The sequence below is a fragment of the Urocampus carinirostris genome, chromosome 11 (assembly GCF_059441175.1).
Source record: "Urocampus carinirostris isolate Australia breed hairy pipefish chromosome 11, RoL_Ucar_1.0, whole genome shotgun sequence".
Classification (NCBI taxonomy): Eukaryota; Metazoa; Chordata; class Actinopteri; order Syngnathiformes; family Syngnathidae; genus Urocampus; species Urocampus carinirostris.
Window position 1 is genome coordinate 14,667,620 of NC_142359.1, and position 27,365 is coordinate 14,694,984.

Genomic DNA, 27,365 nt, shown 5'->3' on the forward strand with positions numbered 1-27,365 from the left:
TATTTGACATTAAAAAAAAATAATTGTTCTATACACACTAAGTCACTCAAAATGTACAATGGTAACATGATTACCCATTAGACAACATTTGGTCGCTTCGAGTAAGTACAACAGTGTAGAACACAAGTTCTAAAGACACTTAATAAAAAGTGCACAACCATAACGATGTATGACAAAAAATAAAATCTTGGCATTTAAAACTAATATTGTTCCCACACATCACTGGCATTCTTGTTCTCCATCTGCTGCAGTTGCAAGGCCAAAGGTATCAACAGGTTGCCAAGCTGCTGGCTGGAGAAATTGAAGACACTGTGGGCCTGCGGAGAAGTGGACGGCGATGGCATCGGGGACTCGAACGCGGGAGACACGGGGCCGGCGCTGCTCACGCCGCGTTCTCCGGTTTTCATCGCTAAGGGGACCACGTGCTGGAAACGGCACCTGGTGCCGAAAACGCAGAAACCGAAGGCGCCGAAAGAGCGGCAGACGACTTTCTCCGTGTGCAGGAAGTTGCAGCGCGCTCCGTACGGGCAGAAGCCGAAGTTGCTGTAGCTGCGGCAGGGTACGGCGCGGCTGGGGATGGGGCGGCGGGTGCGGCGGGGAGCCTGACGCAGCTCGGCGGCGGCATGCACGAAAAGGCAGCGGCTGCCGTAGTGGCATTGGCCCGTTTCGTGGTAGCTGCGGCACAGCTCCGTCTTGTACTTGGGATGGCGGGACGGCATGTGCATGTCGCGAAGGCCGTGAGCGAAATTGCAACGTTCTGCGTACTTGCAGGAGCCGGTGGAGGCGTAGCTGACGCAAAGCTCCGTTTTGTAGCGGGTGGAGAACACCCAAGGGTGTTGGGGCACGGGCGGATCCAAAACGGGTAGCAGGGCATCCACGAGAGAGAGGGTTCCATCGTCGCCGCTCTTTTTGCTGGAGAACATGTTGCGGAGCGGACCTTCATCGTGACAATCGGGAAGGAACAAGTCGCTGCTTGCCTGCGAAAGACACAGGCTGTCAGATGTGTGAGTCATGTGTGAACATTGATCGTTTAATTGCAGGCAATGATCCGATTTATATCCAGTTTCCAGATTTCTGGAGAAACCGAATGAATTGTTGGGAGGTGAAGAAAGAATCTTGTATACAGTAATCAGTCATAAAGGTTGATACTCTTTCCATTTGGGCCCCAGGGCTTTGTAATGCCCGTCCCCCTGAGATTCCATCTGCAACCTCAGTGGAACTGTTTAAATCTAGGATTAAAACACTTCTATTCCATAGCATATGAATAAGCTATATTTTATGTTGACACTATCTGTATATTTGCTATTGCAACATCCATTGCAGCCTAGTCATCCTGGAAGGGGGATTACCTCATGTGCGGTCCCCTTCAAGGTTTCTTCATTTTCCTCATGTTGAGGTTTTTGAGTTTTTCCTTGCCCTCATCTAGGTTTTAGATCAGGGGATGGTGTAAAAATAGCCAGTGGTTTGCAATAATCAGGTCTGTGCAGCCATTTGAGACTTAGTAATTAAGGACTATACAAATAAACATGACTTATTGTGCTCCGGATTCTGATTGGCAAAAAAAGTTACCGTGTCCCCTATTCTGCCTGTGTGTCATAACCTTCTTGTAGATGTACCTAAAACAGCTTGACCAACTTTCGCACAAATATTTTGTAATCTCGAGTTTCTCCAAGACACCGTGTCAACCAAACGCTCTGGACTCCAATAGGCAGCAAATGGAAAGTTGGCACTTAGGGCTGCAACGATTGGTCGACGTTGGACAAAAATCGATACAAGTATCAGTCAACAATGATTTCCATTGTCCAATATTGTCACAAGACACATATTTCCAACAGAGTGAGGCATCTTTACTGATGCTAGGAGTTGATGTGCAATAGCATACAGAAATAACAAACAGAGGATAGCCCTAAATATGATGAGAAACGCGAGATAAATGGTAAAAAAAAAAAAAAAAAAGGAACAAAGCAGTGTTGGAAATGCTCCAGGACCTTGAAATGGTTCAGTCCATTTCATTACTAGCACCGCTCTCCCACCTCCTTCGTGTCACTTGCGGCACAGCAGCGGAGTCTGGAGGCTGCAATGTTTAACAGTCAGAGTGCTGAAACATATGTAACATCCTACATGCAGTCATTTCTTTGTGTAAATAACTATAACCTCATCCTCCTTGATTTATAACCTTATCTTCTCTGTTCCTTATCGTCTTGGTTTCTTTACCTCACTGTGAATGTGTGAGACTGGAGTGTAATGCCCAATTTTGTTGTCACAATATGTTAACCCATTTTGTAACAATGACAATAAAGGTATATTATATTCTATTCTATTCTGGAAGCCAAAAAGTGCCAGAATTCAATTAAAAAAAATATAGCATTTTAAAATAAAAAGCCTTTTGCCAAATATATAACATCTGCAATTATAATATTTTGATATAACCAAGTGAAATGAAAATAAAAGTTTTTAACCAGCCAGACACTCTAGGTCAGGGGTCGGGAACCTTTTTGACTCAAAGAGCCATAAAAGCAAAAAATATTAATTTTATTTTGGGAAAGAGCCACACCATATATTATGAGACAAATTTACTAAATTGCTAAACCCGCGCCCCAGACAAAAGCTTAGTCTTCAGCACATTTATTTTTGATGATTTGATAAAAGAATATGAAAAGTGAATAATGCCAGAGCCCCTGTCCCAAAATCAACAAACATACCACTTTAAACTTGTCTCTTTCTTGCAATTACTCAAGATCGGTTAAACTCCTTTTGACCCTTTTTTTCATACATATTGGTTTCAAAACCAGATGCAAGCAGTTATAGAGTGCTTCGAGGTCCTAAGATTACCCACAATGCATTGCTGGCGCCCATTTTGGAAGTCCACAAAGCTTTTCACTTCATTGTTATTGTTCAGCGAACCAGTTAGATTCTACATTGTAAAGCCGAATACCTGCGTTATTGTTGGCTGTTGTAGCCGAGGGGAAAAGGGTGGGAAGGGCTTCTTTAGACTTCCGAAGTGTGTTTACGATCAGGGGATTGAAGCTCAGGAGAAAAGTGAACGGCGAAGACGAATGTGGCTGGCAGCTATCAACCGGTCGAATTTGCTAAAGCTTGACTGTGTTCGTTCTGACCACTTTCTGACAGGTACATTGAATTATTTATGATGTAGAAATAAATTTTAAAAAGGTTATGGGACATGTGTACTTCATGACAACAGCTCGACGACCCCAAACTACTTTTATAACATATGTGAGGTATTTCGCCGAAAACGACATTTAAAAACCGAACAAAACTCCGTTTCTCATTCGTACACTATTTTGGTGGAGAAATTCAACGCAGTTTCAGGGAAAGAGTCTCCTTTCCTCAGTCAACTCGCGTCAATAGAGGATTTAAAGCCCCCGAAAGCTAAGCTAACTTAGCCACCGGTGCGCCGTTCGGAGAAGCGTTGCCTTTCCCGGGTTGTTCAACATAGAACAAAAGGGAAGCAACATGAGAACAACATTCCCCTAAACCTGCAACACAGTTGCAATGGGCACACAGAATCGATGATGACTTGTCAACAATGATCCATGGTTGTAAACTTGGCTGAGACAAACTGAGAATGTAGAACTTTCCCTTTCACAATCTTGTTTTCATCACCTTCGCTTGTGTGCACAGACACATCCCAAACCCAACCAGACACAAATCTGTCGTAGGCTTCCATACTTTTGTAATTTTGAAAATCCTTCAGTTCACAAAAGGGACTTGGGTGGAAAATAAGATAGTTAACAAGTTCGATGTAAGTCACACACGGCAACAAATCGGGATCAGACTTCCAGTCCTTGTTTTTAATTTTGTAGGAATCCAATTTTCCAATAAAATGCAACTTCGCAGCGTATCGCTCGCGTGCTTGCTTGTCTAAACTCTCCACGTAGTTTTCCATAGTTTTGATGGACAAAATCCGTACACAAAAGAAGCTAGTTGAGTAAATAAATAGACAAACTGAGTAAATATTAGCTCCTCTCGCTATCACCGCTTGTAATCGACAGACTTCCAAGATGGCGGCACGAAGCCGTGTTACTATTTTTAGCACAAAGCGCGGAGCCCTCTATTGTGTAAAAACGTCACAACATTCTGCAAATAGGGAGCCTGATGAGCTCACTTTTGGCGCAGACGGCGTAGGGCGAGAGATGGGAGGGAGTGCTTGCACTTTTTGCATAGCTCCACCCATCCCTCCCACTCACCCAATCAAATAACTAAGTTCTCTTCCGGTGTTTTGCCGTATTTACAGTTCTGTGGATTCATCATAAGGTATCTGAACACAGATTGAATAGTGAACTTTTATATAAAGGATTCTTTAGTGTTGTACAGCCAAAACGAGTTCCCCCCCCCCCTTTTTTTGTGTGACACCTTGACTGTAAATTGTAGTGGAAAACGTGCCCTATATATACTGCGAAGTAATTCCTTGTTATTTAGCTTTGGTTTGGCTTTGCGTGAACCTGAATAGGATAGACAGAACAAGTTTTGAACAAGATGGAGAAATTTTGCCTGCAATCAAATTTGTCTCTGAGCCACAGATACTCATAGAAAGAGCCATAGGTTCCCGACCCCTGCTCTAGGTGCTATGAATCTAAGGTCATCCCCGCTGCTCTGAGTCAAATACACTGGAATGGACCAATTTCAAAGATGATAAGTACAGAAATGCATAGGTTTAACATTTTCTGGTTTCCAGACTACTTGAGTCCTAAAGGACACGAAAACATGCAGGAATGGACAAAGTTTGTGGGAAAAAAAAACTGAAGAGTATACGTCTTTAACCTCTTTTGGTTTCCTGACTACTCGAGTCTGCTAGGTGTCGAAAACACGCGGGAATGGACAAAAATCATGAAGATAAATACTGAAGAGCATGAGTGCTGTAATAAAGTCTTAAAAGAATTGAAAAATAATGAGCAGGGTTGGGTTACTTTAACTTGATTACTTTCAATTACTTTTGGATTACTCCAATACCAAATGTACTAATAAAAGACAAAAGAAACTAAATATGAATAAAATTATGACTCACAAAACGTGGTAAGCTTTCTCTCCTGGCTTTGATCTCCGGCAAAACTAACATAAAATCCGACAGAAACAAAATGAAATTAAATCCAAACAGCTTGCCAACATCATTTTTGCCGTTCCATGTATTCTGTTACTCCCCAATCCTGCACAAAATGTAGTCATTTTATTCATATTTAGTTTCTTTTGTCTTTTATTAGCATATTTAGTATTGGAGTAATACAAAAGTAATTGAAAGTAATCAAGTAACCCTACCCAAACCTGATAATGAGAGAAAGGAGCAATGATGCTATGGATGACAGATTATAAACACAGAGCTCCTACCAAAAAAAGGCAATGAGGAAACCATTATTAACTCTTGATGACTTACCTCAATCATGGCTTGGATGCGTAGTTGCTACTTGCGACAATAGATTAAGTTAACCCCTAAACGACGATACCTCTTCAAAACAGAACAAAACGTGAAACAGTTTCGTCGACAGATGGTAATCAGCACGAACACGAAAACGTTCCCCGTCGTGAAACAGGAGAAAGCGAATTTCCTTGTTTTCTGGTGACCGAGGCAAAGTGCCCACTTAAGTCCCAATTAACAACCGGTGTGCGCAGGGGTCACGTGGGAGTTGTAGTTTTTTTTGTAGTTAAACGCTATCAAAAGTGTCACGTGGCAAAGGTGAGCCAAAAATTCTTGTTGATAACATAAGTATTGATAACATACTTTTATTCTTAAATGGCGATTAAAATTATCTCAATTTGGAAGTATCACGATGAATGTCACGTGATCTTGACGAAGCGCCTGTTACGAATAAAGACCTGCAAAAAGGTTAAAGGGACAGTGTGTATTATTTGACCACGAGATGTTGCTGTATAGTGCATTGCACCCGAAAAGGAATACTAAAAAGCAAAAGGGAGAATACAAACGACTGAGCCTCAAACTGACCAAACGGGAAAATGTATACCTGAACTTACATTTTATTTCAAATAACCTTTTGTAAGGTTTTAGCATACACATAGGAGCAAGATCGTGGACAATTTGTTAGTCCCTCTCGATGAGGCTCATCTTACGTCAAATAAATGTTAATTTCTCTAAATACATGTATACAAAGGTATGTGTAATATGTGACCACGAGATGTTGTTTTATTGTGACTGAAAATGAGTGCTAAAATACAAACCAGACTCGGTGACTAAAAGGCACCATTTTTCTTTTGTTTGCCAAGCCCTATGGGGAGGAAAAAAGGTAAAAGAAAACAAGAAATAAGAAGAAAAATAAAAATGAAAAGGGGGGGAAATTAAAAAATGGAAACAAGAAAAAACAGAAAACAAATCAGAGGAAAAAAGTAAAGAAAAAGTGATCGAAAACAAACGAGAAAAAGAAGGAAAAACAAATTAAAACGAGAAAAAAATTAAGGAAAAAAAGAAAGACAAGAGAAATGAAGGATGGAAAATGCAAGGAAAAACTCAAAAAACAAATTAAAAAGTTTTGGTAGTACCCATAGCTGCAAATAACTGACAATGAAAGCGCCCTCTAGGTGAGCTCCATCTTATGAAAAACATTTCTTGATCTATGTCTACATAAAAAAATGCACGTGTATGTAATTCTTGCATTTTCTTTTATTATTCAAATCAATATTTTTTTTACCACAAGCAGGCACTTAACAATACAAAGACCCTTTAAAAACACACGTTTGTCTTGTGTTTATTTTGTATCATGTATTTTGATATAGATCTTTCTTTCTTTTACCACTAAGAGGCGCTAGACAGTACACACTGTCCCTTTAAGGATTTGTGAAAGGATTCAGCAACCATGTTCAGGGTTTCCATGTGAACGCCTGTTGAAAAAAAAGGAATCAAAAGACAGGAATTGCTCAGTCACTAAGAAAAAAAAAAACGTTTATTTTTTTTCTCATCAGACAGAGGATACAGACACTGGACTAATATATAAAAAAAAAACATTTGAGAAAAAAGTTTGTCACATATTTCTCCTGCCATTCATATAAAAAGTCATTCCCAAACCCGCCACTTGTTTCGTAGAGCAATGTATCTATCCTCTGCATTTGCACGCATGGAGCTCAGTGATGTACTTCAATTTGTGGGAAATAAACATTTCCAACAACGCGGTGATCATCTTCTCTTCTTTAAACAGATTAGTATTTGCTACAAATACTTTGAATTTTTCTTTTTTGAAAGAAAGATGAAACACACTTTGGGACCAAACCAATGGAACATAATGTGCTGCTGTGAAACTCCAGTATTCAGTTTAGTCAATTTGTTTTCTTAAAAAGCTTTTGAGGGTGTCAAAACAACAAAAGTTGATGAAAGATAAAAGTCCCGAACGATAATTGTGGCAGCACTTGTTCACCCCAAAACAAGCTTGTGCTTGCATCGCACAAAACAGTGTTTATGTACTTGTTGGCTGGATTGGGGATCTTATTGAATGGTAAGCAAGTTTTTATGTGATTGCCTGTGTTCGTGACGTTATTAAAAATGTCGAGGTGTGGGTTTGCAGTAAAAGATTTGGGGCACATGCATCCAAAATGCACATGTGCTTTATTGTCGAAAAATGCTTCTAGTAGGAGGACTAAAAACATCTCAGACTAAAATTCCGTATTTTAAAAGCTGGCAGGGTTAACAAATAAATCAGGACCCAAAATAAAATTATACAAAGCCTGAGCTGTTATTATAAGAAAATCCTTGGCGGGGGACAACAAAGGAACTAAAGAGAAATGGGGAATGGGGGGCAAATAAAAGACCAACGTGATGGCGAAAGACCCATATACTGGTAAAAGAAGCCCCTCTTCCCTGACGCTTAGTCCTCAAGGACGATGGGTTCGCTGGTACTGGAGGGGAGCAGGGGCATGGCCAGGGGCCGAGGTGTTGGCGGCAGCTTAACTCGAACTGGAAGGTGAGGTTTCCGAGCGGCCCGCCGCATCTCTGATTGAGTCAGATGTTTTCTCAGTGCCCTGCAATAAAAAACAACAATCACGTGTTTATCATGCTTCACGCCAGAGGACTGCAAACTTTTTGAGTTGCAGGGGCCAGTTTGGGGTAGGGTCGGCAGATTGCTGTATTACATGTTTTGTATATGAAATGAAATGATCTGCATTTATATAGCGCTTTTCAAGTCAATGACTTCCCAAAGCGCTTTACATTGTGCTTCACATTTCCCAATAGCGGCCGTGATCTGTGCAGCCATGTAAGGCGCCAACCTGCTTATTGGGGGTATTGGGGTTTCAGTGTCTTACCCAAGGACACTTCGGCATGTAACACGGACAAGCCGGGATTTGAACTGGGATCCCTTAATCCTAAAACGATCGCTCTACCTCCTGAGCTACTGCCGCCCCGTATATGCTCAGAGAGAGTCTTAAATCCAATACCTCAGCAACAAATGAGGAAAATAGATAACATGCGGATTTCCCTGCACAAGTATTTGTTTATGAAGGGACCATATCATCCAATTGGTTTTGAAAAACACAAAATATGCAAATAAAAATATCAATTTACAGATAAACTTTAAGAGGAATAGCAAATTAATGTCTCCGTTTTTCAGGTGCTGTCGGGAATTTGACAAATGTCTACCAGCTGCTGCCATCTTCTGGCTTAAATCATCATTGCAGCCTCTGCCTAGCTCCTTTTGTGACACGAGCAAGTATGTGCGCTCCTTAAACGAGGTAGAATTAATTTTTTGAGGGGGAATGTTATCTGCTTGCTATTGTTGGATTATTTTGCTATGTTACACTGAGTTCTATTTGAAATCCATTAAAGGGATTTACATGTTATTTTTCGTGTTTTTTGATATTTATGGGTTTTGATCATATTGTATATTTTTCAAGTTGCTTTTCTTAAAGGTGCTGTGCAGAATTTTGAAGTTTTCTACCCGCTTTATTGCAGCATTAAATAAAAGTACAGTACTTTCTTCCCATATAACTTCAGTACTTTCAAACTATAATTTTAAAAATCATCTTGATTTCAGGGCACTCGGGTTTAACCTCACTTGATACTTTGTTGCCATTATGTGGGCGCAATTGAAAACTGCAATTACTTTCCTGGAGCCGGCACCCCAAAATGTTGACAAAGCCATATTGAAAAAAGAAATAAACAAAAAATATTTCCGGGGCTGAAAAAAATTAAATCCTTATAGAATAAAAACATACTGTGTTTTATCTATGTTCATTGGAACTGTGTTCAGTTTGTGTTCCTAATGAAACCATATATTTTCCCATTATCAAACATTTTTGAAAAAGCACCAGGAAACTTCTAGGGAGTGCCAAAGAGTTGCATGCGGCTCCAGATCTAGTCTAGCGGGTCAAAAGTCAATTTTTGTTGGCAATAAAAAGCATATTCCTCTGCTTTTTTCATACTTTAGTCAGCATGATGTCTTAGAGAAACCTGAAAATGAAAAAGATTTGCGAATACGTGATGAAGGTTCTTTAAGCTGTTTCACTATGAGTACAACTCAGTGTTTCTACAGCTTAAGGCAAGTTAAATTCAAGACTTTATTGAATGCCTTTTGAAAACAAATTCAAGACCAAGTCAACAAAAAATATAAAAACAGAAAAAAAACACAATTTAAAAAAAAAAAAAAAAAAAAAAAAAAAAAAAAAATAAATATATATATATATATATATATATATAATATATATATATATATATATAAATATATATATTTCTTGCTCACAAAACATCGTGCCTCTTACACATTACCTGACACAGCTTTCACCCATGACAAAAAACATTCGTCAGACAGCCAACTTCTCATTAAATTGACACTTTCCAGTCATGGTCCAAAGTAAACATTTTTGTCCAAAGTAGCTGTGTATTGTGGGTAGACCCAAGACTTGCATATGCTCAGAAAGGCCCGACTGAAACCACATCACTGTTTTGATGGTTCCATTATTGTGATGACATGATGTTGCCACAAGAGTGAATAGGGGAAATATTCAAAAAGACAATATATAAATTGACCAAATCTTTTAGTTGAAACAAATATCCATCTTATTTAAGACTTTCAAAAAATGGATTTAAGACATTTTAATGCCAAATAAGGCCATATTTTTAGAATAATGAATTAAATGCCTTTTAAGACTTTTCAAGGATCTGTGGGACCCCGTCAGACCTCAACGTCATTGCAACCAGGCAGTCACAGGCAGCAAAGGGGTGGGGCGGCATGAAAACCTGCCAAGTAGCAGATCATAAGTAAACCGCGATACAGCAAGGGATTACTGTACAGCTATAGTGGGTGGTTTGGAGTGGTACTTCTTAGGTGACATCCAAAACTGCAGGTCATTGTTTGCTTTTTTTTGCCTTGAACTTCCTCAGCATCGTTTTGCGGGCCAGATTAAATCCATTGTCTGTCTGTAGTTTGCTGACCCCTGCTTTAAACTTTCTCTGATGAACTTGTGAAAAAATGAAGGGCAGAAAATTTTATCAAGATCAACAGTACCTGGTGTCCTTGGTGGCCACGAACACAACAGGGTTGGGGGCTTCTCCTTGGCTGACCTTCTGACGCTTTATGACAGACTGCGAGGTGGTCCTCATTCCCGAAGTGTACGACCGCCCGTTGGCCGGGTAGGGCATTCCCATGCCCTGTCCAAAGCAAAGCGTCGTTTAGTTGAATTTTGGGAGCGTCGGCTGCGGCCGCGCCAGGACACTCACGCTGTCAAAACCCCTCTTCCCCAGCAGGCCCTGGCCCGCCCGAGGAAGGCTGGACTGGTTTCTGTTGATGGGTGTCGGGGGTCCTCTGGATGCCCTTAGCTTGAGAGGAGCAGAGATGGCTGCGAAGAACACACAAGATGTTTTGACAAATGTAATTTCTCTTTTAGGCAGAAGTGTCAAACTCATTTTAGTTAGGGGGCCACAGTGTAGAAAAAAAAACACTCTAATGGGAGCTGGACTAGGAAATAAATGGCATAAAAAGTGAGCCTTGGCTGGGTGTTTGGTGGTCTTCTTGGAGGCTAACAGTTTAATTATGATACGTGGTTGTAAGAATTGATAATAAAACGATGTTTTTTTTTTTCATCACTAACATCTTTTGTAGTGTATATCAACTGCGCCCAACCTGACCCGAAAGTGTTTCTTAGGTAAATAAACTTGCTTACACCAATGATCTTTGTTTAAATTCTACATTGTCTGTTCTGCGGCAAGTAAATAGCTGCCGTGTTGTGTCTGTGAGATTTATTATTGCTTAAGGGGAATTGCAACTAGTGTAAAGGGGAGCAGTTAGCTGAGGTTGACAGGTATGATGTTTAGATTGATAAAAGAACTTGGCTGTTAAATTTAATGTCTATTATAAAAAGGAGCTAAGGCCTTTTAAGACTTCTGCTAAGACACCAGTTTTGTTCATTTTCTATTTTTGTATCGCTTTAAACAGTACCCCCCATGAACTTTATCAAGCCAAATAACATCAGGATTTTTTTCCTCAATGCTTAGAAAACACAGCTACAAAGGGTGCTTTTCTAGTGGCACCTTGCTTGGCCAACATTCAGTGGACATTCTTAAAACTGCAGGTCATTGGACCTCACTTTTCTCTTGTGCTTCTCTAAGCATCACCAATGAGGTAAGGTATGTCAGATCGTCTTACCCAAGTCCTTTACAATGTTGGCTAATGATGGTCTGGGCACCAGCTTCGTCTTCAGTGGAGTTTTTGTTGCTTTGGGCAACCGGATAATACCTGAAGAGAGCAGGTTTAAAAGGGGGCCTGAAATAATACAAGAGATGGACTGGTGCGTTTACATACACTCGGCCTTGACGGCGTTGGCATTAATGGAGGCATACGGTCGGCGTGCCGCCCGCCGAGGCTGGAGGATATCCTGGCAGACCCGCCGGGCAACTCGGGTTAGCTTGGTTGTCTGCAGGATGAAGGTCTGGCGGTTTTTGGCCAGAAGTTTGGCGCGACCCTCGTTGCGGGTGAACGGTGATAGGCCTTGGACTTCCTGGCGGGTCATGTGGCCCCGGGGCCCCGATTCCTTTAAAAGGACAAAGTTTAGCCAAAGATTCAATAATGTTCTCCAAAAAATGAAATTTAAAAAGATTCAAGTGATGGGCCGTACGGAGCCAGTCCTTGTGGCGCCCTCGAGTTGTGTGGGAGTCTTTAGTCCGCCGTACTTTTTCCAGTAGATCCAGCAGGTGGCGCACAGTCTGCATTGCATATTAGGGGGGCCCCAGGCATACCACTGAGGCGATTGGGCCGCTGTGTTAAGAATGCACAGTAATTATTTCGAAATTTGCAAAAAAAAGTCACCAAGGAGACCTAATTTCTTATTCATTCAGTAATTTCACTTTCAAAGTATCTTATGGTGGGCCCGATTATAAGGCGCACCTTCAAAATTATTCCTTTGTGAAAGGGATTTCTATATAAGGCGCAGACTATAACGCATAGAAATATCAAACTACAGTAAGAGCAAGATTTGCAATTAAAAAAAACTGAATTAATGGAACATAAATATTAGGAAATCAACTAAAATTCATTCATTTATTCATAAATGGTTCCTGAATGTTAAAGCACTTAGTTGTAATGATGCATTTGTTTTCATTTACCCTATTTCCAGTCAATCAGGCGCACTGGATTTTATTGCGCATTTTAAAATTTCATTTAACCATAATGGCTTTCATGATATCCCAGCAGCATGTGTTGAAGGTGCCCTCTGGAATGTGAAAATATTCTAGTCGCTGACGCCATTTTCTGGCTTGAGTTCTCATTAAAACCTCTGTCAAGCTCCTTTTGTGGCACGTGAAAGTACGTGAATTTCTTAGACCTTCTTGAATAGACTATTTTTTTTTCATATTTTGGGGGGGTTGGGTTGGCATTAGGACTTTGATACAGGCCTTTATTTGACTCTCCAAATTTTCATGCTACACTAACAAAAACGCAGAGATGAGCATGAAATCTCCACCCCTCCTCTCACCCCCCCATTCTTGCTTTCAAATGTGCTGCATGTCCTGAACAGTGTTCATAAAAAAAAAAAAAGAAAAAAAAAAAAGATAGGTGTTGTGGAAAAAAATAACACAGCTTCTTTGAAGTCAGTCAGGCATTAGTAACACATTCTTAATAGAGAACATATTCATTCTAGATTCTTCATTCTAGGACAAGAGAACAAACGCACCCCAACTTCAAATATATGATTATTTTAACTTTTAACTTTATTACAGTCATCCTGCAATACATGACCAAGTTAATAAAAAAAAAACAATTAAAATAATTAAAACATGAAAACAAGATGATAGGATATTTAAAACTATTAACTTCAATATTCTTTCTTTAAAAAAGGGAAAGTTGAACCTTCTCTACTTACTGTGACAACTTTCGCAATTAAGTCCTTTCTGGAAGCCCGCGGCCCCATTCATGCCAGGCTTGCTGCCCGGCACCATGATTTGATTTGGGTTGGGTTTGGTGCTGTTTATAGCGCAGCACAAGTTAAATACATCTGAAAATATCTGCAGGGGTAATGTAGTAGTGACTTGTGATACTCACTAGGTGGGGATGTAGACTTGCTTCAGCTTGCTGTCTGCTTCAGCTGCCTTTAATCGTTTCTGACAGAGGATTTTTCAAACACAAAAATAAAATCATTGTGGACCAGGTATAGCTATATGGTTAGGTCAAAATTGTGCAAGGATGATAACCTGCTGAATGTAGCGGTCTGTAGTTTTCCACATGTAGTAGAACTGGACCACACTGGCTAAGGACTTCCAAGGGAGCTGCAATAAAAACAAGTAAAAATGCAAGTACATTAACCGCATTTCAGATTCCAGTTATTTTTAAGTTATCATAAGACAACTATTAAGATAGGTGTATCAAACTTATTTTAGCTCAGGGGCCAAGTAGTTAGAGAAACGTTCACACAGGGGCCGGACTACTCATGTAAATGGCAAAAAAAAAAAAATCTTATATCTTTAGTGAAATGTCATTGGGATTTGGTTTCCTCAATGTTCTCTGGTTGATTATTGGGAGTAAGCAAAAACAGCTACAAAGGGTGCTTTGAGAGTGGCATCTGGCTTTGGCAACATCTAGTGGACATGTTTGAAATTGCAAATCATTGTGTGACACGACGCAGCTCATTTTTCTCCTGTTCTTCTCTAAGCATTTTCTTGCGGGCCACATAAAATGATAAAAGAACAAAATATTGAAAAAAATAAATATATTGGTTATTTCAGTAGACTACCCTATTGATTGCATGAAAAAATAACATTGCCATTAATAATTATACATTGTACTGCAATCGCAAAATTAAGGGAATTGATTGCTTCTTTCCTTTGCCATTTGACTTACAAAGTCTTGGCGAATGTCATTAAAGTCTTTGCCGTATTTCTCCAACGCTTCTTCAAACAACATGGCCTCCGATGCACTCCATTCCTCCATTTCATCGCGACAGAGCACAGGACCACCCTGGGGCACCAGGGTGGACATGGCTTTGGCCAGGTCGTAATCGTTCTTTTGCAGTGTGTCCATGGCGTGAAACTGCACACACACAGCATTAGCAAGAGTGGGGCAGAAGGGCCTTATTTCATGTTTCAGAAACAAGGGCGGAAATCTCACCAGCGTGATGTCTCGGGAAGCTGCTGCTGCACTCATATGAAGACTCGGCTGGCGGATGGAGCTGCTGCAGTCCAAAGCTCGAGCAAAAGTCCCCACCGCTCTGGAGGAAGTGATTTGTACAGTTTGAATAAGGTGGGAAAAATTGGCAAAATATTTTCACCATATTTTCCTGCACTATGAGAGTATAAAGCACACAATAACACCCCCCGTTACACCTCTCACCCAAATAAAGTCTTTGGGATTCATAGATATATATGTGAATAAGGCGCACTGGACTATAAGGCGCGTGAAATTAATCAAAAGTACCATATTCGATCAGTCGGAATATTTATGTGATCACAATTGCATAACATTAAATGTAACAAGAATCAAACAGATTGCAGAAGATTCGGCCTGATCCTATCCACTACCCCAATAGGGATATATAAACGACACATGAAAAGGCATTAGGTTTCAACACAACATTTTTAGTCACAGAACCAAATTGTTGATGTTAATATTGGGTCGGGCTGTAAAAATATTGTCAGACATTAAACCGGTCTGCAGTACAACAGAATCGCAGTGTTTAAAATTTCTGGCCAATTTGGGTTTTTCAATAGTCCGGAAAATACGGCATGTTTGAATCTTGATCTAAGTAAAGAAAGTAGGTAAATAAATAAACAAACAAACAAAACTATTTGGGCAAAAGTAAACCTGCATGTGCTCTTGGGAACAAGGACAAGTGTGTTTTATTTTTTATACCTTGCGACTACAAGAAACTGATCAATCTGAGGGTCCTTGAGTTGGTTGTCAGGATCCCATACTTTGGTTTCCAACTTTTCTTGTATCCGATCGTCTTCCTCACCTGACACAAAGAGAAACTGGTGTCAGTCAAGGACACGGAGGACGGATTTAATTTGGACACACCCTCAATGAGCTTGTCTGGGACATCTGCCTGGAACTTGGAGCCAACCCGGATTTCTCCCTGGTCAGCCAACAGGGTCTTTTGGACCGGGTCAAACACCAACGAGTAAAAGAAACAATCCTGGCGGGAATAATATAAGAGGAATCGTACTGTATATCTTTTTTCTTATTCTATCTATGGGTTAACACAATTGAATCTATTAAAATAACAACAAAAGTTGCTATATTGTTGAAATAATTAAGCATATTTTCCGAATAACGGCAGCAGAAAAATATGTCTCAGCAAAAACAGAAATTCAAAGTAAGAAATAAAAAAGTGAAACTGACCTCTTTCTCCAAGTATCCAGCCAAGACATCAGTTTCATTGAGGAGGGTGACATTACATTTCCCCCTGAGGAAACAGTGATTAGTGCTAGTACTGAACACATGGAAACGATTGTACAACTTGGGCTATTGGCAGTGGGTCAAGGGAGGTTTCACTGGAAACATGGTTTGCTTGCGGCTGCAGCAGCTTCTGATACCTGATGTGCGTGGCGGGCAGCGATTCAAATTGTCGTGAGAGGAAGAGTTCTCTGTGTTTGAGTTGGTGCTTCTGTGGTTCCGCCAGTGCAGGCTGCTTGGATTCCTCCTCAAATTCTCCTGCAAATCGCGAAAATATGACATATGTAAGGGAGCGATAAACTTAAACATGCAACTGACAAAACTAAAATCCTGTTCTCCTTTTAAACAACCGCAAAGGGCAGAAACTCTACAATGGTGCAGAAATCCCTTGTTTTTGCGGGAGTTGTGTTCAAAAAGGAATTTTTACAGCTATTTTAGGCCCTGCGAGAAGGCAGATGGTGCGAGGGTGATGGTGGCAACTGTGGACGCACGCAATTACCCGCATTGACGTGTGCTCCTGAAATCCAGTGATCGCGGCAGTAGCTCAGGAGATAAAGTGCTCGTCCTGGGATCAAAAGGTCGCAGGTTCGATTCCATGTTACATGTCGAAGTGTCCTTGGGCAAGACACTGAATCCCTAATGCCCCCGATAAGCAGGTAGTTGCCTTGCATGGCTGGCGCTGCTTTTGGTGTGTGAATGGGTAAGTGTGAAGCACATTGTAAAGCGCTTTGGGAGGTCTTCATTGACTTGAAAAGCGCTATATAAATGCAGACCATTTACATTTAGATTTGATGACGTCACAGCTCAGGATAACAGACAAGGCAAGAGGTCTTCAAAATGCATCTCAGAAAATAATTTGAAGATACCAACAAAACATATATATATATATATATATATAGATTTTGCATGTTTAAGAATTTGGAACAACCATTAAATCAACTCTTACGAGTCCCCCTTATGTACACAAACGTACTTTTAATTAAGTGCCTGTACTTTTACGACTTTTGCCATTTCCAGAGATGGCTACAATCAATGACTTAGGAATAAGTACGATTACTTCTTGTCTTTATCGGGTGACATAATTGTGCATTCCTAATTTTCCGGCAGCCAAGCAATTTGTAGCGAAGGCGAAGGGGCAGCACCATTATCTCTCCATCTCTGGAAGGACTCCGCCCCTGCACTCTGCCACAGGAAACCCTGTCAGTAAGGGGCATGTAAGTGTGAGCGGGGCGCACTTTGGGGGAGGGATGCAACCTTGGGCTACACCCCTTTTCTGTAACCTCTCACCCCCCCCATCACCCCCCCCCCCCCCCATCACCCCCCCTGTCCGGCTAGTCCCTGCCAGACAATGTAGGAAACCCTGTGTACCAAACCTGAGGTGCCCATCCCCCTTCCCCCCCAAAGTGTATCCCAACTCGATCACGCACACATGCTGAGCGACACACTCCATCTTTGAAAAAAAAAAAAAAAACACCACCACAATACAGAATAACCTTAGGTTCCAAGCACACAAAAAGCAATAGTATAAATAGTTATTTGCTGTGGGAACCCCTTCCTCGCACAATGGATGGCAAAAAGAGTCCAATTTTGGAATTTTTGTTAGGATCTTGTGGGCAGTGTCCTCAAGCAACTGGCATAGAGTACAATGTGACAACTGAAGCGTCTCTATTTTTAAGGTGGGCACGTCTTTGTCTGAGGGGGTTTATCCAGGGAGGAGGGAGTGGGTCTCTTCCTAATGAGCGATTTTTGATCAGACTCCAGGGAGATGCATGTCATAAACGACACAAAGCCCGGGTCCTTCCGTCGCACATCAGACAAATGGAAGACAACGGCTCTCCTTTGGAAAACTCAAGGGAATAATCTTTTTTTTTTACTCGAGTTTGAAGTGTACTGGTCTAATCAGATTATTACATCCATCCATTATCTGCACCGCTTATCCTCAGCATGGCCGTGGGGGTGCTGAAGCCCATCCCAGCTATCTTTGGGCAGTGGGCAGGGGACACCCTGAACTGGTTGCCAGCCAATCACAGGGCACACAGGGACAGACAACTCGCTCGCTCATTCACACCTAGGGACAATTTGGACCGGCAAATTAACCTGACATGCATGATTTTGTAAAGTGGGAGGAAACTTGGGTGCCGAGAGAAAACCCACACAAGCACGGGGAGAACATGCAAACTGCGCACAGGAAGTCTGGTAGCTAGATGTAATCCCATGACCTCAGAAGTGTGCCGCGGACGCGCTAACCACTCAGCCGTTGTTTGCCCCAGATTACTACAACTGATTTCAATTGATCCGAAAGCCATTTTTTTTTTAAAGATCGGGGTGTTCTGTGGTATCCAAGTGGAAGTGGATATTGCAACCCAACATCGCAGTTGTATAATCCCAATTTTGAGGAATAATTGTCACCATGTTTTTTTCAGAAAACTAATAGATGTGTATTCAGAAAGCTTTGAATTATTTTATCAAATCAATATTTACCAACTCTCAGGGTCAGAAATATTTTTTTTAAACATTGCCATGATCATTTCAAAGGGTAGAAGTATATTTAGGGATTAGTTAAATGAATATAGACACAAAACTATACTAAATGCATGGTCCGTTACCTTACAAAGAGCCTTTAAGGCCTTTTATATTTAAGTAACAAAAGCAAAGGTTACTTATTTTTTCAACAAAAATATGAAAGCCACAAGTGATGTAATGCATATTGTACAATGTGATACTCCAAATTTTGGAAGAAAATAGTTTTTCCCAATGATTTACGATTTAGTATCAGGATTGTCACACGCCTCTGCTCGCCAATGCCGAGGTCAGGCTCATCTCTCATGAGCATGACGACGCTTTACACCCGAAATAACTGCAACCAGATGATGAAGGTGCTGTATCTGAGACAGACAGGGCAGCTTCTCCTGATACTGGTAAACCATGGAAATCAGCACTATCTGTTTCATGTGAGAGAGCAAACCTCTACCCAGAAAAACGAGGTATGGGCACAGCCAGGGTTTACATGCCCAAGACCCCACAGGAAGTGGTGCCCCAAAAACCCTGGATTTTAAAGGATCTCAGACCCTGACACACAGTAATAGTGATGGGTAGTACTTACTTGCATTGCTGTCAGCTAAAGTGTTGAGGTTGCCCGAGATGTCTCGTCTCCTGAAGAGACACACCACTTTGGCTTCTACATTGCCATTGGCAGTCTGGACAAAAAAAACGAACGTTGATTTTTAGCTTACATTAGACAAGAAAATATACTTTTTAGCCTTGGCTAATAAGAAAGATGTAATATATTGATTGAATATCTATGGTTCTTTCAGCAACATAAAAAGATTAGAATAGAATGAAATTAAAATCACATTTAACACAATAAGGTTTTAAAGTGTTTTGCCCACCTTTGCAGGAATAATACGCACCGCTATATTAATAGACAATGTTATTATACATAAACACAGTTAATTGTATAGGTGTTTGCTTTTATTTTGCTTTATTTTCCCACGGAAACATTACCTCCTATTTACTTTACTGAATGCTTTGTGCTTGTTTGGTGACGTGAAATAGATGGTGGCCTAATTCTGTAAAAAGCTTTCATTGGACACACCAATCTAAGGGTATTACATAAAGAATGCGCCTTCATCTTTGACTGGCTAAAAATCTGCTGCTGTGGCAGAGGTGTTACATAAGGAAGATTCTGTGCCAGTGTTGGGTCACTACGACACAAGAGATGGTACTCATTGTTCCAAGGTCAAACAAGGTGGGTGGAAATAGGGGTGGGGGGCACCTTGTTAAGTTCTTCTATCCTGCGGATCAGGTACGGGTTGCTGGACGAGTTCTCGAAGTACACATAATCTGCAAAAAGAAAAAGCAAACGGGAGATTTCATTGATGAGCCAGGAATTGCATCCCGTCGTTTCCATGGCAAGTTGGCAAGCATCCACACGGTCCATGCAAATGCACACAAAATTAAATAGCGCCACAAACGAGTTGGAGGTGTGGGATGCTTTTGAGACATTGCCATATCGTTCTGCCTAACAGCAAGAAGAGTTCTTATGAAGTGTGCCTTGTTTTCTCCATGTCTGAAGCGGTAGGATAATAATGTACACCCCCACCCGCTAACCCACTCTCTTCATAAATGCCTAGAAGGCACACTCGCAAATTTGCACAAGGTTGTCATATCTGCTAGAGGAAAATTGGAATACCAACAGACACTTCGAGTTGTAAAAGCAGAAACAATTAAACATTCGTAAAATTTCTTCATGTATTCTTCAATTAAGTGTTTTTTTTTACCTTGACACCTAAGAGAAAAACTACAATACTTGGCTTTTTGAGTGACTGTCTATTGCACTGTAAGCATGTATAGATTTGTTACACTTGAAACAATCTTTATGTACAGTAGATCGTTATCTCATTATCAACTGAATATATATATATATATATATATATATATATATATATATCAATTATCTGCACCGCTTATACTCAGTAGGGTCGCAGGGGTGCCGGAGCCCATCCGAGCCATCCTCGGGCAGTGGGCAAGGGGACACCCTGAACTGGCTGCCAGCCAGTCGCAGGGCACACAGGGACAGACTACTCACTCGCTCATTCGCACCGTGGGACAATTTGGACCGGCCAATTCACCTGACATGCATGTTTTTGGAATGTGAGAGGAAACCTGAGTGCCCGGAGGAAACCCACGCAAGCACGGGGAGAACATGCAAACTCCACACAGGAAGGTTTGATCTCATGACCTCAGAACTGTGCCGCACACGCACTAACCACTGCTCCACCGTACTAATATATATATATATATATATATATATATATATATATATATATATACACACACACACACACATGTATATATGTTTTGGGGCTTGATGTGATTTTTTTATATTTGTCAATTTACAATTCAGCTGCATTACTTCTTCTCAGGCCATTTGAGGTCAGTTTTGGTAAAATAATATCAGTGCACCCTGAATTAGGTTGACAAAACCCAAGATCTTAATATTAAAAATGTTGTGGCTCCATGTCATCCATTTTACAGCTAAGGAACCAGCCGTTTGCAAGATACAAGGTCAGCAGCATTGGCTTTGGAGAGTTATTAGCCTTGTCGTTAGCAGTAGGCCAGACCAAAAGCACCGCTCTTGCCTTCTCCTAGACGCCGTCCCGAGTTGCTTCTGGAACCCGATAATAATCCACAAAGCACCCGATGTTGATCATCATTACTTTGCGTTTTTATGACTTTCCTTAGAGTTCAAATTAATTGACGAATTTATTTTCAATGTAAAGAGCCACTAAAAGCTAGCTGTAGTCGCGCAATTTGTTTTGATTTGGAGACGTAGACCGCGCATGCTCACCCCGGCTGTTTGTCAGACAGCATACACAACCGTATAAGGGCCACACACGCAGTCACACATGGAAGTCAAACCCACCCAACACAGGGCGCCCTCCCCAAACTGTCAACTGTGAATACAATGCACGATACAATTATTTTCATGACAACGACAAAGTCAATTCATTTAAAAATCTGCAAAGGACTGAACCAGCAATAACTGAAGAGTGCTGTAGCAAGTGGTCTCTATATATATTTTGAATGAAAATTGGGGATATTATTCACGTTTTGTTGCTCAGACCCAATGAGTGTCAAAGGAGAGAGAGCACAAATGCTGCTGCTCTGTTTTACCCATTCACTGACTTGTTTGACATTTGCACTGAAATCAAACTTCAAACTGCATTAATGTGATTTTATGTTCTTGACCTTATCAAGAGGTTGCTGCTTTTTATTTTAAATACATTCTACATTTTGTTGCCCAAATAAGGCACACGTTATGCATGTTCGTTCCATTTTGTTTTGTTGAATCCTCAAAATGAAAAAGACAACAAACATTAGATTCCTTTTATCACATTTTTGAATTTTATCAGATAAATGAAACAAACTGTAATTAATATTATTATTTTAAACTTGAGAAGGCGTCTTACAATAATCTTGTGGCGCATCATCCTCCACAGAATGTGCTGCCTTATAAACTTTTTTTGAAAGTAGGCTCATTTAGATACGCACAGCATGTGTTGCATTCATTCTAAGGCTTATATAAGGCTTTCAATTATTTGAGGGTCCAGGCAAATGTGTTTTCTTGTCTAATATGGCTCTTACAACATTTTGGTTTACCGACCCCTCCATTAAACGTACAGATAAACAATAATTTATGCTTACAAGATATACTTTAAAATCGATTACATAACTAAAAGTTGGGTTGGCTACATGCATAGTCTCAGTTTGACATTCTGAAAATTACTGTCTTTTCCTCACTATAAGGCGTAACCCATAGTAGTATTTTGTTATATATTTTTCGTGTATAAAGCACACTGGACTATAAGGTGCATGAAATTAAAGCTACAATAAGAGCTATCGTAATTATTAGTGTATAAATGTTGTGTGTTATAAGGTATATATTAGTGCAATTATTTCTCGGTCAAAAAATGCCACCGACCATAGTCGCAAAACATTGTTTGCAACAGATCTAAAACCTGGGTCACGGGTGTGAGAGCGCTGAAACTACTAGAGTTACAGATTATTATCACACTATTTTTACTCACATTGGAAGAATAGAATGTAAGAGAATAGAGAAAAACAAAGGCTTCCTGAAAGATATAAATGAACGCAAAAAAGCACGACGAGGGAAAACACTCTTTAGTGTCTCTGATGAGAACTAGGACCTAGCTTTTATTTATATTGTTCAAAGTGACTTCTCATGTGGCTCATACAGGAAAAATTAAATTGATGGGGCAAACAGTATTTATGGTAAAGAGTGCTGAATTTTTGTCTTTTTATTTGTACAATTAATTTTGCATGCCTAAAAGGACAAAAATAAAACGTCTTGGACATTACCCAGGAACGGAGAAGGAAACCTTTAAGTGGTTTAAAGACAAAATGTATATGGCGTGTCTCGGCTATGTTAGTCTGCAAGCCAGGGCTCCTAAAGCTGAAAGCAAGTTAAACTCAAGGCTTTTTGAGACTTATTTAATGCGTTTTCAAATCAAATTAAGACAAAAGTCGACAAAAAAAAAAAAACAATTGAAACAAAATTCACCACATGAATTAGAGGCAATTTTTAGAGGCAAATTTTTTTTTGTCCGGTTGATATCTTTCCATCTGAAAAATATAGCACTCTCCAAAGTTTTAGACATGTAAAACAATAAAAGGGATGTTTACAGTGAATCATGCATCTTCAGTCAAAACTGGCAGATAATAAATTATGACCAATTCTGTAGAATTCTTATGATACATTGATTTCATTTAATTTAATCCTGAAAAAATGACTTTTAATCAATCTTTATAGTTCAAACAAATATAAATCCTATGTGTTCACATTCTTAGGACTTTTGAAAATTGGATGCAAGACATTTCAATGCCAATTAAGAGTCATGAATGTAATGTTTTTTAAGACTTTACAAGGATCCGCAGGAAGCTTTGAAGAGTGCTGAACCCCAAAATTATGAACTCTACACCAATTTCACACGTTTTCTTTTGTTTATTTTATCATATCTTGCTGTCTCTTAGTAGGGATGGTGTTATGAGTGCACTGCAGGAAAGGTCTAAATCTAGTGAAAGCTAGAGCTATTGTTGGTGATAGAAATGAGTGGAGAGGTGTTGTAAAAGGATAGTGGGATGTTTGGGCGCGTTCTAAGGGATGGGCAGGGCACCTGTATGATGCAGCAGGGGTAAACCAGTGAAAGCTGTCGGGCCCATCTGTTGAACAAAAGAGTGTGTTGTGTCACCCTGACCGGAGTGACGCGGCCGCTTTTTTGTGTCCCGTTTCATCTGGAGGGACGAAAGCGTGACCAACTTAGGTGCGGAAGTGCCTAACTTGTTTGGGTGTTTGGGCAATTGGGTTGGCCATCGTCCAAAAATGTTTGTGTGTGTTTTTTGCTACTTTTCCCTTTTATTTTCTTTGTTATTGTATGTTTTATCTTGCTGTTGGTTACCCTTTTTGAGGGATATGACCAAGGTAGATAGATAGCCACATGATAAAATCTTTTTTTAATCAGTTTTAGGAACTAGGTTTCGATGCAAGTAACTAGGTCGTTACATTTAGTGTTTTGTGTGTCAGTAATGTGGAGGTTAAATGTAATTCCTTTTGAATGAAGTAACTAGTAACTGTAACTAGTTTTACTTCCAGTAACGCCCCCGACACTGTTTAATACGGATATTGAAGCGGTAGCCACTAAAACCAAACTGTCAAAAACTAACACTCAGATCTTTTACCTTGCAGGCACTCTCAAAGCAAAGTTAATGCTAACAAGCTTCGTGTGTAATCTATAAATATATTCCATCAGTTCCGATATTGCTTTGAAGAAAAGAGACTCGCTGTTGTTTAACGACGCCAAATTCAATGTTACAAACTGAGGGAACAGGTTTACGAGCTTCTCAACAACTTTATTGGCGAAAAACCAACCAAATGTGAAAGTTAACCTTTTATCCGTAAAATGTTCACTTCCGGTATAAATCGTTCTCACAAAAGCGTGCTTTGATCTCGTGCTGGGCGATAAAATTTCAACAGTTAACCGAAATGCAAAGTAGACGCGCGCACTGTTAGCTTAGCATCAGCTAGCCCGGATTAGCGGCTAGCTAGCGCTAGCTAACGTGCAGCCCACAGGAACAACCACGCTTGACGGGAGGAGGTGGAGCGGGGGAGTTTGTGGGGGGAAATAAACGTCAAAATAAAGTCTACTCACCTCCCACTCGATACATATTGGCCGCCATTCTTTAGAAATGACACCCGAGCTAATGAGAAGAGGTCGACGGCGGTGCTTCTGTTTTTAGTCCATTTGTAGACGCCCGGGTCCGGGAGACAAAGCCGGCCGGCTTCGGGGCACAACAAGCGGCGGTTTAAGAAAAAAAGAGTTCAAAGTTTCCGTCGGGGAAAAAGTCCCCCTAAAACATTGATTTGCAATTTGCTCCCTGGCGACAATCTTCACCTCCTCCCCCTCCTCCTCCTCCTAACTCGCTGGCTGGGTTAATTCACACGTCGCTTCCTCCACTCAACCTCCATCCTCTACTTCATCCTTCTCTTCTTCGTCTTCTTCACCTCCGCTCGGTTACACGCGCCACTCGTCATCTTCGGAAACGCTCGGTCGCTTCCGGAAACGTCACCTCGACCGGGCTGTGACGACACCAGGAGTCTATTAAGATTTGGCGTTAACAACTATATTGCAAAAATGTTCACCAAAGATATTGAGGCGAAATGTTCATACTCTTTATCACAGGTGTCAAACGGGCGGCCCGCGGGCCAGATCAAGCCCGCTAAGGGATTGAATCCGGCCCGCGAGACAACACTCAGAGAAGCGCAAGAGAAAAACAAGCTGCAGGTTGAAATATGTCAACTTGATGTTGGCAAAGCCAGGTGCCTCTCACAAAGACACTGTACTTGTATTTATTTATTACCCCCCCTCTCTCTCTCTCTCTCTCTCTCTCTCTCTCAATATCTCTCTCTCTGTCTCTCTCACCCCTTTTCTCCCACTCTGTCTCTTTCACTCTCTGTGTCTCTCTTTTTCTCTTCCTTTGTTGCTCTTTGTCTCTTTCTCTCTCTGTGTCTTTTAGATAGATGATAGATAGATAGATACTTTATTCATCCCTGAAGGGAAATTCACATTTCCAGCAGCATCCCTGAGCTGAGAACAGTACAATAATAAAGCCAAAAGAATACAATATACAAATACCCAGTGTGACGTGCAAATGCCCACTGTAGCGTGTTATATAAAGTAACTAAATAGTGCTACACAGAATACATATTGCAGTAAGATTCGGTAATATCCAATGTAGGTGGTGTGGTTTAATGTGGGCCTTTACTCTGCCGGGTGGAGTTAAAGAGCCTCATGGCATGAGGAAGAAAAGATCTCTTCAGTCTATCTATCTATCTATCTATCTATCTATCTATCTATCTATCTATCTATCTACCTACCTACCTACCTACCTACCTACCTACCTACCTACCTACCTACCTACCTACCTACCCTGGGAATAACACAGTAACAACATAGTAGTAACATAGTAATAACACGATTAGTTGTTATTTTAGAAAAGCATATCAAATTGGGTGCTTTTTGCGATAATTAGTCCCAAAAAGTAGCTCTCGGTTTGAAAAGGGTTGGAGGACCCTGATTTACGCTTACATCAGGTCTGATCATTTTTATTTACCTTTTTATTTGTTTTACCTCTAATCTTTTACTGTATTATACTTAACTTTGACTTCACATTTTTATGTTTTGCTCCGCAGTTGTTTTTGTTTTTATTTTTATATTTTAGTGTTTCCTCATTTAGGAGGCCCACACTGGCAGGGTTCATTAGCTGAAATCCTTAGGCCATCTGCTGCCATTCCTATCAGTAGGGATAACCCTCCCTCAGGTCCCTTTCCTCACATGGTTAGTCTGTGCCTTGTCATAATCACACTTTACTTATATTACTGTTTATTCTTTTTTATTATATTTGGACCATTGTGTGTGTCTGTATTATGTGTTTGTGTTTGTTGGGTGGGGATAAAAGAGGGGATTTTATTGTCTTATTGTACACTGCATGTTTTCATACAGCACCAATTGCAGCCCCCAGGATGATAGTCTGAGGCACCTGTTTTGATATAAAAGTTAAAGGGACAGTGTTTATTATTTCCCACGAAATGTTGCTGTAGTCTGTCGTGCAACTGAAAATGAGTGCTAAAAGAACAAGAAGACAGTATACGGAGACTTAAAGTGACCAAAACGCACCTTAATACTTTTGAAAAAAGGAACAAGAAAATAAAAATAAATTAGAAATAATATATTAAAAAATGACAAAAACAAAAATAGAAACAAAAAGTAACACTCAAGAAAAAAGGAAAAGAAAAATGACAATAATAAAAAAGAGAAAAAGAAAATCATTCAAAAGAAAAACTGAGATTATTTTTTTTCGTTTTTGTCTTTTTTTCTCTTTAAATCACATTTGTCTTTCTTTTCTTTTTCTCAATTTTTTTGATTTCTTTTACCCTACTTTTCTTTTTATTCCCGTTTCCTTTTTTTGCCTCTTTTTCTCATTTCTTCTTCCCTATTTTTTGTCAATTTAAAAAAAAAAAATCTTTTTGTCTCTCTTTGAGAAAGGCTGGCTAAAAATGTGAAAAAAGGGTTGCTTTTTGCTCACTTTCAGTTTCCGGAGTTAGTAGTCTTCCTTGAACTCATTTTTGGTGGCACTACACATTACAGCGACATCTAGCAGACAAATATACACTGTGCGTTTCAGAACAGCTTAATGTTTTTATCAGCGCTGTTTTTGTGGAAAACCCCATTCGGCCCCACCTCACCAGGACCCTAGCTTCAGCGGCCTCCAACTCAGTTGAGTTTAAAATCCCTGATCCAGAACCTGCTGCATTGGTCAAGATTTTGGGGCTGGAAGCTGTAAACTACAAATTCAGTTATTACCTTTATTTCAGGTTGATGATGTCTGTGTATTGCCTTTTGATGCCCTTGCAACATCCATTGCAGCCTGGTCATCCTTGGACGAGGATTACCTCAT

General features: G+C 40.4%; 2 protein-coding genes across 2 annotated transcripts; both read right to left on the minus strand.

The window, feature by feature from the left end:
- On the minus strand, positions 1-5,615 carry cth1 (cysteine three histidine 1). Its single transcript, XM_088347779.1, has 2 exons — positions 5,390-5,615; positions 1-977 (listed from the first exon to the last, which is right to left on the minus strand). The coding sequence occupies exons 1-2, from the start codon at positions 5,396-5,398 to the stop codon at positions 201-203; spliced, it is 786 nt and encodes a 261-aa protein (XP_088203905.1). The 5' UTR covers positions 5,399-5,615; the 3' UTR covers positions 1-200.
- Positions 5,616-6,878: 1,263 nt separating this feature from the next.
- Positions 6,879-24,929, minus strand: mta2 (metastasis associated 1 family, member 2). Its single transcript, XM_088347200.1, has 18 exons — positions 24,560-24,929; positions 19,606-19,673; positions 18,934-19,027; positions 15,971-16,088; positions 15,777-15,840; positions 15,453-15,570; positions 15,288-15,390; positions 14,547-14,646; positions 14,280-14,468; positions 13,634-13,708; positions 13,485-13,543; positions 13,306-13,406; positions 12,064-12,203; positions 11,751-11,979; positions 11,595-11,684; positions 10,670-10,788; positions 10,458-10,600; positions 6,879-7,977 (listed from the first exon to the last, which is right to left on the minus strand). The coding sequence occupies exons 1-18, from the start codon at positions 24,585-24,587 to the stop codon at positions 7,824-7,826; spliced, it is 1,992 nt and encodes a 663-aa protein (XP_088203326.1). The 5' UTR covers positions 24,588-24,929; the 3' UTR covers positions 6,879-7,823.
- Positions 24,930-27,365: the final 2,436 nt, after the last annotated feature.

What these genes read in the sequence shown, in the direction of transcription:
- mta2 (XM_088347200.1), bottom strand. Translation starts at nt 24,587, where the DNA reads ATGGCGGCCAATATGTATCGAGTGGGAG. An exon ending in CAATATGTATCGAGTGGGAG is followed by an intron (nt 19,674 to 24,559) that starts GTGAGTAGACTT and finishes TTCTTTTTGCAG; the next exon opens with ATTATGTGTACTTCGAGAAC. An exon ending in GTGGCCACCAAGGACACCAG is followed by an intron (nt 7,978 to 10,457) that starts GTACTGTTGATC and finishes TTTTTATTGCAG; the next exon opens with GGCACTGAGAAAACATCTGA.